Raw genomic sequence first — 17,211 nt, 5'->3', positions numbered from 1 at the left:
ACAAGCAAGCTCAGAGAGCATCGAACCCCTCATTTCAACTCTGAGCTACAGATATTCTCCTTTATTGGTATGATGTCTTTACTTACTGCCTTGATAGTACAGTGGTCTAAGCACCCTGTTATTAACACAGCTGCCTGCAATTACTGCTGGTTCGAATCTCTCCAAGGCTCAAGGTTGACTCAACCTTCCATCCTTTCTAAGGTAGGTGAAATGAGGACCCAGTTTGTGGGGGCAATAAGCTGACTTTGTATAAATATATACAAAAGTATGAAGGCTATTGCTTAATGCATTGTAAGCCGCCCTGAGTCTCCGGAGAAGGGCGGCATATAAATCAAATTAAACAAAAAAAAAAAAAACCCTTAGAATTTCAAGCATCATTTTCCAGGAAGAACCTCTTGGAGTAAGATTCAACTGAATTTATAAACTTGAATCTCAATTGTATTATTTTAATCTGCAGCGGGAACTCTCCTGATGGAATTTCCATTGAAATCCATCTCTGTGCCTGGAAAAATGTAGAAGGCTAAAGGAAAAGGTAAAGGTTCCTCTCGCATGTATGTGCTAGTCGTTCCTGACTCTAGGGGGGCGGTGCTCATCTCTGTTTCAAAGTCGAAGTGCCAGCGCTGTCCGAAGATGTCTCCATGGTCATGTGGCCAGCGTAACTAAACGCCAAAGGCGCACGGAATGCTGTTACCTTCCCACCAAAGGTGGTCCCTATTTTTCTACTTGCATTTTTTACCTGCTTTCAAACTGCTAGGTTGGCAGAAGCTGGGACAAGGAATGGGAGCTCACCCCATTACGCGGCACTAGGGATTCGAACTGCTGAACTGCTGACCTTTCGATCGACAAGCTCAGTGTCTTAGCCACTGAGCCACCATGTGCCTGCCCATGTAGAAGGCTAAACCTTCTCATTTTTTTTGAATCACAGAAGACTGATCCAGGTGCACAAAACTTTCCAAGCTCAGGATTGGCCTTGGAGTTTAAGTGGCACACAAGCATTGCATTCAAGAAGGCCAGGAGAAAATTAAATGTGATTAATTATATTTGAATTATAGTCTGATCAAGTAGACACAGTCAATTAATCCTTGATTGGGCTCCCATAACAGGTATACCTAGGGCACTTAAGATCACATTGGTTGCTTATACATAACACCATATCATTTAAATGCTGTTTAGTCTTTTGGACAGGTGGCCTGTTCCTGCAAACTCAACCAATTTGGCTAGTGTAAGATCCAAGACATCACGGGGACCTAACAAAAATGGATTAATTTAGCACTGGGTGATGTGTGTTGTATGCAGCTCCCCATTTTGTATTGAAAATTAGTCCAGTGGAATCTTTGGGAGGACCAATGGGGAGAGATATATACAGAATCCCATATGTCTATGGAGATTCTCAGTCATCCAGGTCATGGATGTGCCAAAGGTACTTTTTCAAGAGGCAACTGGACTTTCTAGTTTTTCTTTGAAGACGTTTCGCTTCTCATCCAAGAAGCTTCTTCGGCTCAGAAGAAGTTTCTTGGATAAGAAGCGAAACATCTTCAAAGAAAAACTAGAAAGTCCAGTTGCCTCCTGAAAAAAGCACCTTTGGGACAGAATCCCATATATTCCAGGGTCTCTATTCTTGCAATCAGATAGATAATATGGGGAAATTTTTCCTTGGCGTCCCAATAATAGAATCTACCTGTGTTTTCCCCAAAATAAGACCCTGTCTTATATTTTTTTGAACTCCGAAATAAGCGCTTGGCCTTATTTTTGGGCAAGTCTTATTATTTTGGGGCGGTGGAGCAAGATGGGGCTCCTCTTGCAGTCTTACCTGATTTCCAGCTCTGCATTTAAATATTTTCAGGGAGGGCTTATTTTAAGGGCGGGAGAAAGGCTTATTTTAGTGCATGTGCTCAAAAGCCCAATTGGGCTTATTATCAGGGGATGTCTTATTTTCGGGAAAACAGGGTATAGAAATTAGTGGTAATCCTGTTTAATGGGGAATCCCCAGAGGCTGATTAAAGTAGAAAGAAAAATCTGATCTGCTGAGAGGAAAATCTCTCTTTGTGGTACTTTCCTTCCTCAGCCATCAGCCCAGGCCCTTACCTGACTGTCTGGTCGTTCAGCCAGCCAGCATCACACTGCTCGTATCCTTCTTCATAGGCAGCCTGTAGTTGTTCTGGAGTAGCAATAACAGCATGATTGCTTAGGCAAGCTTGCTGAGCTTCAACAAAAGTCAGGGAATATCTGTTGGTGGATGGCCGGTAATGAAAAACAACACCTGCAGAGAAATCAGCAGAACAGAAGGAGGAAGTGGGTTGAAAAAGAAATAGGACACACAGGTGGTAATTAAGGAAACAAAATAAAATATTTTGCAGGGAGTTATTCCTGTATTCCGTACAACTCTTGGCATTTGATTCATATGGGAGGAGGGTAGAGTTCCTGTGTGGTGCAAACACTTGGAAAAGGTTTGTATAAAAGGTTTGTTTGGCAGTGTGCTGCAGCCACCAAAAAAACCCAACACAGTTCTTAGACTGCATAAACAAAGGGATAGAATCAAGATCACGTGAAGTGTTAATACTACTTTATAATGCCTTGGTAAGGCCACACTTGGAATACTGCATTTAGTTTTGGTCGCCATGATGTAAAAAAGATGTGGAGACTCTAGAAAGAGTGCAGAGAAGAGCAACAAAGATGATTAGGGGACTGGAGGCTAAAACATATGAACAACGGTTGCTGGAATTGGGTATGTCTAGTCTTATGAAAAGAAGGACCAAGGGTGACATGATAGCAGTCTTCCAATATTTGAGGGGCTGCCACAAAGAAGAGGGAGTCAAGCTGTTCTCCAAAGCACCTGAAAGCAGGACAAGAAGCAAGGGGTGGAAACTAATCAAGGAGAGAAGCAACCTAGAACTAAGGAGAAATTTCCTGACAGAATAATTAACTCAGTGGAACAACTTGTCTCCAGAAGTTGTGAATGTTCCAATACTGGAAGTTTTTAAGAAGACGTTGAATAACCATTTGTCTGAAGTGGTATAGGGTTTCCTGCTTAAGCAGGGGGTTGGACTAGAACACCTCCAACTCGGCTATTCTATAATTCTAAAAACATCCTCTTCCAAAATCTCAGTAGAGATTGTGTCTCTTTCCTTTCTCAGGAAAGAATCATGAAGATTGTTGGTGGACTCTATCGTGCATCCACCTATGTTGAAAAACTGAAGAGAGAAAAGGTGTCAGAGAAGAAGGGAAAAAGTATGGAGAGAGTTAGAAGATGCAGAATGAGGTGAGGAAGAGAGCCCAGAAACCATGTTCACACAACCTGGCTCAATGAGGTGACTTAGATTGATCTTCATGGCTTAGTGCAGGGATTTCAACCTGTTAGAAACCTGGCTCAGAAATGCTCACTCTGTCCTGCACATGGCAAGATCATCTCCTGTCTCCTCTCTTCCAGTCATGAAATGCATTCTCATGGACATCGCTCCTACTCTGAACCTACAAGCAAGGACCCCAAACCTTTCTCTCTGGCCATGCTTTTGAGTAATCTTTGTTTGTTTGTTGAACAGAATTTATATGGCTGCTAGTATAGATCTATTTCAAGCAATTTCTTTATCAGCAAAATATAAATTTGGTATAAAATGGTTTGTGGTGAATGCGACTGCTTGAGGGCTCCTGGATTGGAGCTGAAAGGTGAAAGGGATGCAGTATGCTCCCTCCCACATGCTGGGGTAGACCAGGTGCCTCGACAGAAAAATACTTAATATATATAATATATATATATATATATATATATATATATATATATATATATATATATATATATATATATATATATATATATATATATATATATATATATATATATATATATATATATATATATATGGCTCTTTCTCTCTCTGTGTATGTTCCAGCATAACTCTGGAATGCCTCAAGCAATTTCAACCAAACTTGGTACACAAATGACTTACTCTCTGGAAAAAAATACTGTGTGTGTGGGCGGAAGACACCCCTAACACCCCTCTGGGTGTGAGTTCTGTTAAGATACAGCCTGTTGTGCCTTAAAGTGGCTTCTACTGTACTGCCTTAAAATGGCTTCTACCATGCAGCACAGTGGAGTTGCCATAGTAATGGCTTTAAAGTATTCCACAAGGGGGATCCCTCTGGTAAGGGGGAAAATCCAACATAAGAAATTATGTTTGGTCCGGACATTTTCAACAAGGTTTTGATTATTCTTGACGGCAAATGTATGGCCATGATCAATAAAACATTACTGCAACTCAGCCTGCCGAGATTGCAGATTACATACGAGAAAAGAACTACAACGTCAAACAGCTTAGTGCATATATTCTGGACAAGAAGCCATTTCTAAATCAAGATCAGCAAAAAGCATACCAAATGATCATGGATCAGCTAGCAAAAACAACAAGGTGGTATTATTTTACTTGATGTTTCTGGGGATACAGGGAAAACATTTTTAACTAATTTAATTCTCGCTGAAATCAGGGCTCAGGATGAAGTTGCTCTTCCTGTCTAATACAGGATTGGAATAAATAAATACCCGGGCGACGCCGGGTTATCAGCTAGTATACAATAAAATCCAACAAACAATAAAGACAATAACCCCATCCCACCTCCCTGGTGACAACAATAAATCAGATAAGCCACTTAATGGGCTCCATCCCACTCTTGGTTCCTTAGGCTCGTTGGCCAAACCAGGTGTTCAGGACTTTGCAAAAGACTTGTCAAAATGGGGGCCAGTCTAATTTCCATGGGGATAATGGAAAAGGCTCTTCTTCTGGGTCCCACTCTCACCAGAGGTATCTCCTTAGGAGAGGGGACTTGCAACATTCCCTGCCTCCCTGTTCTGATGGGTCAGGTAGATAGATGTAACTGGGAAAAAACCGTCCTTCCGATAACCTGATTCCAAACCATGCAGGATGATGATGATGATGATAATAATAATAATAATAATAATAATAATAATAATAATAATAATAATAATAATAATAATATGCTACTAATCACTTCAGTGCTTTTGCCTATTGTTTTTGAATTCTCTATTATTTTTGTCTATTCATCAGCTTGATGCTTCACCTTACTGTATACAGTAGTGGCCAAAATTGTGTAAACCTTTTAGGAAAAGTTAAGTTAGCTAATAACACCACTTATATATCAATGGAAAGATAATTCAATCAAGAATATAATGCCATGACTTTTATGAAGGATTTGCTATTAGAATAGCAGTTACGGTGTAAAGAAGAAAAGTGAAATACATAGAAAAAACGAGATATAAAATTTTTTTCAGCATGTCAGCTGATACTTAGTTGTGTAACTTTTAGCATGAATTACGGCCTTACATTGTCTTCCCATGGAGCGAACCAAGTCTTTTAGTTCTGCAGCTGTTATCATGTGAAACCAAGATTGAATGATGGCTTCTATTAACTGGGTTTTATTGCTGGGTCGCTTCTGACTAACCATTTTCTTTAGTCGCTTCCATAGATTTTCAATTGGGTTAAGGTCTGGGCTATTCCCAGGCCATTCCAGCAGTGGAATAGGATTATCTTGAAACTCCCCCCCAAAACGCATTGTAAGCCGCCCTGAGTCTTCGAAGAAGGGCGGCATATAAATCAAATTAAAAAAAAAAAGTGGTGTTATTAGCTACCAAACCTCAAAAATACACTTTTTTCCCAAAAGGTTTCCACAATTTTGGCCATTGCTGTAGGAAGGCGAAATATTCATTGAAAAACAGCCTTGGTTGTGTACCTGTGGGAGAAGTGGGTTTCCGAGGGACTTGATCAACAGCAGAAGCAGCTGTCCCTGGCACAATTTGCTCTTCTACTGTAAATGGTGAGGCTGATTCAGATTCTGCTGTGGCAGTAGGCCATGAAATATATTCCTCTGATGTAGTTTCCGGGATATCGGTTGGGAAGAGTGTATCCAGGGTTGAGACAGTACCATTTTCTAAGTCCTCCCAGATCCCAAATTCAGTCCTGTTCTCGGTCTCATCAGTGAAACCTGTTGGAAAGAGATCTGGGGTTTCTGTGATGGCTTCATCCACCTCTACGGTAGTGGTAGTAAAGTCTATCGGTTCCAAGGTTGCAATGCTTCCTCGAGCTTCTTCTTCGGTGGTGTTGCGTGGAAGCTCCAGCTCAATATCTGTCTCAGTGAATGTCTGGATGGTGAAGCCACTGCCCAATTCATCGCCAGAGTCATCTGTGATATTATCATGGATGACATGAATGCCAACATCTAAAGCACAAAGAAGATAACCGTCAAGTTATTCGCTTTGGTAAAGCAAATCACAATAGGGGCCTCACCCATTTTAAGGATGTTCCAGGACTATCATTTAGCAATAGCAAGAGCACTTAGACTTATATACTGCTTCACAGTGCTTTACAGCCCTCTCTAAGCAGTTGACAGAGTCAGCATCTTGCCCCAACCAATCTGGGTCCTCATTTTACAGACGTCGGAAGGATGGAAGGCTGAGTCAACCTTGAGCCGGTGAGATTTGAACTGCCGAACTGCAGCTAGCAGTCAGCTGAAGTATCCTGCAGTGCTGCACTCTAACCACTGTGCCAGCTTGGCTCTTATTTTAGAAGGAAGTTGACACACAAATGCATATTTGAGGGGAAGAGAAATGCACATGTGTGTGTGTTTTTTTTAAAGAGGGCGGGGAGCCGAAGGTAGCATGAAATATAGGAAAAAAACCTGCCAAAATGGAGACAGAATGGAAAAAAAATCTCAATGCCTCTTTCTGTTTCTACTCACCAGTGTAGCAAATGGCATCGTAGCGGGAATGAGGGTAAGGATACCCTGTCTGGTTGACGTAAAGATACACCGTACGTACGCCCACCAGGTTGCCACCGCAGATGGGACTTGGTTTGTTGATGGGATACCGGACACTGCGGTCTGCCAGCCAGCCAGCACTGCAGACGTCCATCCCATCCTTCCAGGCCAGATATAACTCTCCTGTTGTTGCCAAACGTGCCCCAAGACTATGGCATTTCTCTGCTGCTTCTGAGAAGGTGAACTTCTCGGCGGAGGTGGCGTAGAAGACTTTGCCTGCAATCACAACGCACAATTATTGTCACCGATTAGCTGCCCAATGGTGCCCCCTTCCATCTACAGAGAAGCTTCATTAGACTTTTCTATCCATTATCTTTCCTTATATACAGGGACTGAAGAGTCCAGAGGGAAAACACATTGGACGTGAAAATGGATTAGAAAACAGTGGTGGTATTTCAGCCAGTTCTATCCGGTTCGGGCGATTTGGTAGCGGTGGCTGCGGGAGGCTCCGCCCACCTACCCAGACATCATCACACCCCATTTTTGATGCTCTGTGCATGTGCGGAGATGGCACGTGCAAAGCGTGCGCACGCGTGCGCCCACGCTCCCATTTGCAAACTGGTAGCGAAGGTAAGTGAATATTATCCCTGATTAGAAAACGCATTTCTGAGAATGGACAGAAATTGGAACTCTTGGGGTGGGATGCTAGTTCGCCTCCTCATGGTGCACCCTGGATACCACCGAAGTGTGAACCAAACGATTAGCAACAATTGGGAGCCAGACTACATTGAAGAATTAACAGTTAACGACAGTTGGCAGTCAGACATCTTTGTAGAACTCCTGGCTCTTTAAATACATGGCAACGGATAAACAAAATGGGCCTTGTCAGGCCCAAAGGACAACAAAGGAGCTTACATTGACCCAATGCCTGATTTTTTTTCAACATAGTCCACCCTGTCCTTGAATGGCTGGGAGGACTGGACATTTGGACTACTATAAGTCCTTCAGAGGTGGGATTCACTTACTTTCCCTACCGGTTCGCAAATGTGAGTATGCGCTCCTCGTCGCATGTGCACAGCCTTTCACGCATGTGCAGTGGTCTCACATTACACCCGGGAGAGTGGGAGGAGCCTCCCGCAGTCACCGCTACCGGACAGAACCGGCTGAATCCCACCTCTGTAGTCCATGTATTTGTCATACGCTAAATAAATAAATAAATTGGAACTCTTGATTTCTTAAGAACTGGACTATGGAAAAATGACAGCCCCTATCATCTTAAGACTACCCCACCCATTTTTATCAGTCATGGCCACAATGACAAACATGGATAATGATTGAGGTTATTCCCTGTTGGATCCATTTGAAAAGAATAACAGGTGTCCTCTATCGTTTTCTCTTAAGATTTTCCTTCCTCAGCTTGCTCCTTCTCTCACTTATAATACATTTTCATTAACTACTCAGATGCTACGCCGTAGAAAGAGAATTATGTCTCCCTGGGAATAGTCTGCAAATTGCCCCCTCCTCCCCAAGTTTGCTACCTGCAAATTCAACCTTTTTCATTCAGTCCTAAAGATGAATCCGGAATATTAAACGATAAAGCCCACCAGCCACTTCCTATACAATTTTGACCAATTTTTCTCTCAGCATAATGTATCTCCATGGGTTGCTGAGAGGATTAAATTAGAAGCAGGGTACCAAATCTGCTATTTTCAGATTCTTGAGTACAGGATTTTAAAAAGTAAGAAAAATAAGAGTTTTTGATAAATCTAGAAAATGTTCTGAATAGGGTTGGTGCTGACGGTACAGTTATTATAGTACAGATTTACTTGTGATATCTAGTTGATGCCAACAGACCCCAGACACTTATTAATTTCCTTTAAGGTTAGAGGTGGCTCATTTTCCAAAAATAATTTTGGAATTCAGAAAAGGGAGGTCAGTTCCTTCAAAAAAATCTCCCTGTCCTCCCACCCCCCAAACAAACAGAACAGAATAACAGAGTTAGAAGGGACCTTGGAAGTCTTCTCATCCAACCCTTGCTTAGGCAGGAAACCCTCTACCATTTTGGACAAATGGCTGTCCATTCGCTTCTTAAAAACCTCCAGTGATGGAGTATCTACAACTTCTGGAGGCAAACCATATCGCTCTTTGGAGAAGTCATCCAGAAATTAGTGCTTTGATATCATTATTATCTAGTCAAGATGTGACTCTAGTTTCTAGATTCTGTGGAACTCTTGATTCTATGGAACTCTTGACTAGGTGGGTGGGTAAGGGGAATGGACAAAGAAGAACAAGATGGATCTTTGCTTTGTTGGTGGATCAAACTGGTTGATCTTAACAGCTGCTCTGCAACTGCTTCAAGTGGTCCTCCCATTGATCGGCCTTCAACATTTCCTTTTTTTGATGTTGCCTTTAATTGTGCTGATTAAAATATCCACAGTCCCCTTCCTGAGTATTGTGGATATTCCCAATATTTTATTTTTTATTTTTTAAATTTTTATTGAAAATTATTTAAAAAATACAAAAGAAAAAATATAGCAATATAGATAGGATTGCAGAGAGTAACATAATACATATAGAGTTTAGAACATCAGCTTTCACCTGATAATAGCACAAACCTCCATTAAGGCAAAATCATCAAAATAGAAGACGTGTCCAGAAGAAAGAATTCCCAACTACCATACAATATTCCTATAAATATTTACCCACAATCATATTGAGATTATTATTTTACATTCTTCTTCAGGTTTCTTTCTTGCAGCCAAGCATACCACCAGTCCCAACTCATATACAACCCCGATTCTTGTCTATCTCGCAAGAGACCGGTAAGTTTGTCTGCCTCTGCACAGTCCATGATCTTTGCGATTAACATAGCCTCTGATGGTATATTAAATCCAAAGATATTCCCAATATTTTAGAAGACAAGAACTCCCATTTAATAATCTTTGTACAAGTTGGGAAAAGAGCCTCACAACCTTAAAAAGCATCTAAAAGCACATCAAATCAATGTGTTTATTTTGCTGCTCAAATAGTTGAGCAATGTTTAAAACCTGCACAAGCTATCATTAAGGACTTCTAGCTGAGGAATAGAATATAAGTGTGTTGAGTATAAAAAGAAACCACTACCTTCCATTTCCTGTGCATAACAATAGACATCATATGTCTCATCTGTATCTCGAACACCATATGTTCTCACTCCAGGAAATTCATCCTTGTCACCATAACAACCTTCTCGAGGATGGTGCATTGGGTACCTAGTTTAATAAAAGAGTTAGGGAGAGGAAAATTTATTTTCACAGGGAGAGGACAGAGAAAGGAAATAGTATATTCCGGGATATAAATAATTTCCAGAAAAATCAAAAAGATGATTGAGACTGAAGGAGAATTTGGAACGATAGCTTTTATGTTAATTGAAAAACTAACATGAACCTTCACTTTGTGGACAAATGAGCTCCACCACTCAGTTCTCTGGCTTCTTCTCACTGTTTTCAAGCTCCATTTTCTTTCTTTAAATTGTCCATCCCATAATTTTTTTTTGTTCATAAAAGTAAGAAATTTCTCCCTCAGGGAAACTCTTGTTCCAAGCTCTGATAGTAATGTTTCTCTCTTTTTTAAAAAAACAACAACATGGAATTGCAAGCTGTGATTGTTTCTTCTGCCTCTGCAGAAAAACAGAAAGAATTTGTGATTATGACTCAGAGGGACAAATTTACGAATGGGGGATATTTTCACTGCTAGGTGCTGTGTATAGCACGTCAAGGCGTCTAGGACCATGATGATCGAGACATGTGGGTAAGGATCAGATTTTTTTATTTATTTGAGAGAAACTTTTAGTTTCAGCTGCCAACATGTAAAAAAGATGTTGAGACTCTGGAAAGTTAAATAAACTAATAAACTAAAGAGTGCAGAGAAGAGCAACAAAGAAGATTAGTGGACTGGAGGCTAAAACGGTTGGGTATATCCAGTTTAAGGAAAAGAAGGACTAGGGTGACATGATAGCAGTCTTCCAATATCAGTGGTGGGTTGCCCCCGGTTCAGACCGGTTCAACAGAACCGGTAGTAAAACCGGCGGGAGACTCCACACACTGACCCTGAAGTCATCATAGGTGATCTGTGCATGCACAGAAGGGCACGGGCATGATGCAAACTGATAGTAAAGGTATGTAGAACCCACCCCTGTCCAATATCTCAGGGATTGCCACAAAGAAAAGGGCATCAAGCTATTCTCCAAAGCACCTGAGGGCAGGACAAGAAGCAATGGGAGGAAACTAATCAAGGAGAGAAGCAACCTAGAACTAAGGAGAAATTTCCTGACAGTTAGAACAATTGATCAGTGGAACAACTTGCCTCCAGAAGTTATGAATGCTCCAACAGTGGAAGTTTTTAAGAAGAGATTGGACAACCATTTGTCTGAAATGGTATAGTCTTTCCTGCCTGAGCAGGGGGTTGGACTAGAAGACCTCCAAGGTTCCTTCCAACTTGGTTATTCTGTTGTGTTCAGTTGTTTTAGGTTTTTTTCCCCCCAACTTGGTTAAGCCAAGGGCTATTACTGTAGCTCAATGGGTTTCCTACCTTTAACTGATAGGAAACCATGATAACTGGATTCTGGAGCTGGATTCAATCTCAGAGATGAGGCCTCAAGTTGCCCATCTCTGCCTTGCAGCAGAGTTATACACAACTTAACCCTCTGGAAGTCACTTAACTACAACTCACAGCAAGCAAGCCAATCTGTGAGGGACGGTGGGAGAAGTAGTTCAGTGACACCTGCGGATCTATAGGCAGTGCACCCACGCTTTTACAAAAAAAAAAAAAAAACATTTTTCTTTCCTGAATTTCCACTAACATTATCCAGGCCAACAGACTTGTGTGGAGAGAGAAATCCGATTCCTCACCTGCTATAAAGCCTCCAGTTCTCATCAATTGGACAGGAAGGAGGTAGCCAAGACACGTAAATTCCTACCCCTTCTCTAATTGCTGACCCACAGCACCATTTAACATTTCACCATGATTATTCTTTACCCTGTGTTTGCATATAGCCAGGCTTCTATAAGAGCCGAGGTGGCACAGTGCAGTACTGCAGGCTACTTCAGCTGACTGCTAGTTGCAGTTCGGCAGCTCAAATCTCACCGGCTCAAGGTTGACTCAGCCTTCCATCCTTCCGAGGTGGATAAAATGAGGACCCAGATTTTGGGGGCAATATGCTGATTCTGTAAAACCACTTAGAGAGGGCTGTATATAAGTCTATGTGCTATTGCTATTCCTATTGCTATTCTCCATCCTGGCTTGGGAACATGGAAATGTATTCTAGTTTACCCAGATGGTGTAGGAGACGAGCAAGAAGAGCCAGGTGGAGGAGTCAAGAATGGAATCAGTCTAGAGTCATTACATTCCCACAAATGGTCTAAATCCAACCCCTCTTGGATTCCACTGACTCTATCTTGTGCCAATTTAGTGATGACTGTTTGTTGACTAGATTCTTGTGTATAGACATGAGCAATGCATCATCTTAACTGGAATTTAATGTGTGGTTCCAATTCTTCGCGCCTGACAGATGTGTTGGACGAAATGGTATACAATCTCCCCCACCCCCACCCTTGGCAATTGCTTACCTGACTGTTTGATCAGACAACCAACCAGCATCGCATTGGTCAAAGCCATCATCATAGGCAGCCTGGAGCTGCTCAGGAGTTGCAATGACTGCACTGTTCTGGATGCATGCCTGCTTTGCCTTCTCAAAGTTTAACGTGTAGCGGGTAGAGATGGCTCTGTAATGGAACACGATCCCTGGAAAACACATTGGTTCAGTTCACACAACAGGCTTCACTTGGCTACTTGAACTAACCCACCTTCTGGATTGGCGCAATATTTTGATGCCTAGCTTAATAAAAGGGTTGAATATCTACAAGATGCTAGTTCCCCCAAGAGCAGCCAAACTTTGTACGATGTGTGCTTGTAATTTGAGCCATTCATATCCATAGAGGTGAATGACAAAATCTAAAACCATTTTCAGGCAAAAATGGTGAAATGGCTGACTTCTTAGCACTGCCATCTTCCTATGAGAAAAAAAAAAGTGATCTTCTCACATCAAGTTTGACATTTAACAAGGGGTGGGCTTCAAAACTTTTAGCAAGGGGTTCTCTGCCTGGTTGCTGGGTGGGTGTGGCCATGGTGGGCATGGCCTAGTCAGCCTCCTGCACCATGGCAGAGGGGGCGTTTTTGCCCTCCCTGGGCAATCCAGCAGGTTCTGGCAGGTTCTGGAGAACCGGTAGCGGAAATTTTGAGTAGTTCAGAGAACCAGCAAATGCCACCTCTGGCTGGCCCCAGAATGAGGTGGGAATGGAGATTTTGCAGTTTACTTCCCCTTGGAGTGGGGTGGGAATGGAGATTTTGCAATATCTTTCCCCCTGGAGTGAGGTGGGAATGGAGATTTTGTAGTATTCTTCCCCTGCCATGTCCACCAAGCCACGCCCACCAAGCCACACCATGCCCACCAAGCCACGCCCACAGAATCGGTAGTAAAAGTAATTGGATTTCACCACTGAGTAAAGAAGATTTGCTTTCTCACCTTTAACTTTCACCTCCACCGTGTCTTGGCTATCCTCAATACCATGAATGACTTCACAGCGATAGATCCCAGTGTCATTGGACCGGAGTGTTTTGATTTCCAAAGTAGCATCCGTTGGTATGGAAGGATAATTGGGTAGAGAGACAGACTCCTTGTAGGCAGAGTGGATCCGTACCTGCCCATCCATGGCCACTAGGAGGGTAACTTCTTTGTCTTCAGATAGTTTGCTCCATTTGATTCTTGGGGACACTGGTGGGGTGTTGGGAGCTGTGGTGACTGGCCCCAAAGTGTCGATAAAGTAGCAAGGAATGGTCAACGTTCTTCCCAGGGAGACCCGCAGAGGAGAACGTAAAGGTATGCTCACACTGAGTGTGCCGCTGTGATCGACTAATCCCCAAAAGAAAAGGAGAAGAGTGAAATGTCAGTACCACAGAATCATATTTGCTGTTGCAGAGGCAGAATCATTTCCAAAGCAGGCCCCATGGAAAAACTGCCTGTGTCCCTTTACTGGCAAACATGGCCAGCCCTTAGACACAACTCATTGCTTCTTGTCCGGCCCTTTGGCCCTGCTTTGGAGAATAGCTTGACTCCCTCTTCTTTGGGGCAGCCCCTGAGATATTGGAAGACTGCTATCATGTCTCCCCTAGTCCTTCTTTTCATTAAACTAAATATACCCAGTTCCTGCAACCGTTCTTCATAGGTTTTAGCCTCTGATCCCCTAATCATCTTTGTTGCTCTTCTCTGCACTCTTTGTAGAGTCTCTGCATCCTTTTTACATCGTGGCGACCAAAACTGAATGCAGGATTCCAAGTGTGGCCTTACCAAGGCATTATAAAGTGGTATTAACATTTCACGTGATCTTGTGATCTACCTGGGGTGAAAGAACTTCCCTAAAATGGATCATGCCTTCCCCATTAGCCTACTAGCCTTCTCTTGCATTGCTGTACTTGGGACTGTTTAAAAACCTACTTGGAAGCTGCAGAGGGTCCAGATTGCAGCAGCCTCTGTATTCGCTAATTTGTGTCATTGGGAGCACATTATGCATGTGCTACAACCCCTACGTGAGTTGCCAATAAGCTTCTAAGTTCAGTTTAAAGTCCTGGTTTCAATCAATAGAACCCTCTATGGCTTGGCACTTGGTTGCTTCCAAGACTGCTTTCTCCAGTTAGAATCAGCTGGAGCTGCACAACTATTCCAGAAGAAGCAGCTTGTGGTTCCTCACTTCCAGGAGGTGAGAGGGATTGTGGTTCCTCAATTCTGGGAAGTCGCTTCTTTGTGGCAGTGCCGCCCCTTTGGAATGGCCTCCCGGTTGACATTAGTTTGGCTCTCTCTCTTTCTGATGGCCTTCTGCAAAAAACTTAAAACAGAGCTCTTTTGTAGAGCGTTTTGGGGACTGAGCCCACTTATTGTTATTTCGCGTGTTGTTTCTCTACTATATTTTATCCTCCTCCTTCAGTTTCTAGCATGGTCATTTTAACTGTAAGTGTGTGCATCTGTAAAATGTTGAGAGTTCTTTTAAGACAAGGGCAGAGGAGAAGACGGAGTCTTCTGGATGTACAATAATAGCTGAAGCACAACTTCCATAAACTCAACCACTATGCTTAATAGTATACAGCAGTGATGGCTAACCTTTTTGCCGTCGCGTGCCAAAAGCGGGGAGAGCATGGGGAGTTGTGGGTGCGTGTGCCCACATCCATAATTCAATGCGCCCCGCTCTCCTGCGCATGCGCACATGATCTCCCCACACTTCCCACTGCTTTTGGCACATGATGGCACAGTGGGCACGGTAGGCCCACTTTTCCCCCTCCCCAGGCTCCAGAGGCTTTCTAGGAGCCTGGGGAGGGCAAAAACAGCCTTCCCGATTCCCCTGGAGACCTTCCGGAGGCTGGAAACAGCCAGTTTCCCGACTTCCGATGGGACCGGAAAGCCCGAAAATCAATTGGCTGGTGCGCGCATGTGCGCTGGAGCTGAGCTAGGGCAACACTCGCGTGCCCACCAATATGGCTCCGTGTGCCACCTGTGGCACCTGTGCCATAGGTTCGCCATCACGGGTATATAGGATGATGGAGACTGCAGCTACCATCATGTGGAAGGTCATGTGACATTCCTTCTTTGCTTTACAAGCTGTTCAATATCAGAAGATGAAAACTCTGATAAATTAGAATGTAGAACAGGGATGTCAAACTCAAGGCCAGGTGGGCCGCATCTGGCCTGTAAGGTGCTTAGACCTGGCCTGTGCAGCCACCCTGGAAATAGTGAAGGACTGGCCCATGGTGCCTCTGCCAGCAAAAATGGAGCTCGGGAGGGTTGCAATTCAGCCACGACAGCCTCCTTCAGTCCTTTGCCAGTGAAAATAGAGCCCGGGGAGGCTGCATGCCTTTTTGCTAGCAGAGGGCTGCAGGAGGCCATCGTCATTGAAAACAGAGCCCAGGCAGATCACGCACAGCCTCCCCAGTCTCCGTTTTTGCTGGCAGAGGGCTGCAGGAGGCCATCATGGCTGTAAATGGAGCCCAGGTGGGTCGCATGCAGCCTCCCCAGGCTCTGTTTTTGCTGGCAGAGGGCTGCAGGAGGCCATTGTGGCTGAAAACGGAGCCCGGGAGGGGGGTCACATGCGGCCTCCCCAGGCTTTGTTTTTCGCTGGCAGAGGGCTGCAGGAGGCCGTCACGGCCAAAAACGGAGCCTCAATGAGTGATGTTAAACTGGCCATGCCCCCCCTGGCTACACCCACCCTGGCTATGGCCATCCCATCCCTGCCCCCCCTCCAATGTGCCCACAACCCTGATGAGGCCCTCAATGAAATCGAGTTTGACACCCCTGATGTAGAAGAAGCAACAGCATGATAGTACTTTTACAAACTGCAAGGACATTGTCCATTACTTCCCAGAAAAGGCACTGAATTGCTTTTGTTTTGTTTTACAATTCTTAGTAAAGGTGGAGGCCCAGGTGGGACATACCTAAAACATCCACAGAGGTGGCTGCAGCGATGACATGCAAACACACACATGCTAGTAGTAAAGTGGTCATGCTTTTCCTGAAATACAAACAGAGGATAAAGAATTAGTATTTTTGGTAGGATGAACAAAACGATAACCAAGGACCATTTAGCAGTCCATATCAAACACATAGACAGACAGCATTAGTTTATACAACGACGTGTTTAGGATTTCCCCTTCTCTAGCTGGCAAGGAAGAAAAATACTCTGCATTTCAATATTTTGGATGTGCTGCCTATTACAGTCAATGCGGTCTTTAAATGAAGAGGTGACAATATCCAACCTTCCAGATGTTGATGAGCTAGAATTTCCACATCCCTTCCCATTGTTCGGACCAGCTGGAGTTGCTCAAAACTAGTGTTTAGTCACAGCTGGAAACTGGACATTGTCACCTCCTAATTAGCAGCTGCCTGTTGCTGCTAAGGTTTATTAAATCACAGTTTTCTGATGCATCTGAACAAGGAAATTGTCTTAGGCATGGCATAAAGTATATGTCAAGTTTCCGAAAGATGCCGTAATTAATTCATGAGCCATGATCCATGTATATGGATGTTCAATTCTTCAGTGAATTGAAATTTCACTCTAAAAACTAAATACACCGAAATGCAGGAGCTCAGCTGGCTTCATATCCAGGTATCTAATGAGGCATAAATTGATATTAAAGTAGAATTGGCTTAAGAGCATAAGTGGAGAGGAATAGAATGTGGGTCAAGCTGAGCCAGACAATAATGTGTACTTAATATACCAAGCCATACATTATTGGATTTCTACAAAGAGCCGATAAAAAGATGCAGAAATCGTCTTTCAAAATTCACCAATTTAGTTCTGGTCAGATGGGGAATGAAGGAGGGAGAAGGTAGAAGCAATTTCATGGAATCTTTCCAAAGACAAATGA

General features: G+C 43.2%; 1 protein-coding gene across 2 annotated transcripts in view; it reads right to left on the bottom strand.

Moving 5' to 3' along the window:
• The window catches only part of ACAN (aggrecan), an 80,466-nt gene that overhangs the window by 39,817 nt on the left and 23,438 nt on the right, over window positions 1-17,211 (bottom strand). For both annotated transcript variants that reach the window (XM_060694815.2, XM_087877948.1), the window contains exons 2-8: window positions 16,279-16,355; window positions 13,325-13,711; window positions 12,369-12,543; window positions 9,886-10,013; window positions 6,745-7,038; window positions 5,740-6,225; window positions 2,086-2,260 (exon numbers count right to left, since the gene is read on the bottom strand). In XM_060694815.2, the coding sequence (XP_060550798.2) occupies window positions 2,086-2,260; window positions 5,740-6,225; window positions 6,745-7,038; window positions 9,886-10,013; window positions 12,369-12,543; window positions 13,325-13,711; window positions 16,279-16,348 (1,715 nt within the window). In that variant the 5' untranslated portion in view covers window positions 16,349-16,355. The remainder of the gene's footprint in view (window positions 1-2,085; window positions 2,261-5,739; window positions 6,226-6,744; window positions 7,039-9,885; window positions 10,014-12,368; window positions 12,544-13,324; window positions 13,712-16,278; window positions 16,356-17,211) is intronic.

This window comes from Pantherophis guttatus, chromosome 13 (genome assembly GCF_059756535.1).
Source record: "Pantherophis guttatus breed Tessera chromosome 13, ASM5975653v1, whole genome shotgun sequence".
Lineage (NCBI taxonomy): Eukaryota > Metazoa > Chordata > Lepidosauria > Squamata > Colubridae > Pantherophis > Pantherophis guttatus.
Note: the sequence above shows the minus strand (reverse complement) of the source record. Positions and strands in the feature narration are given on the sequence as shown.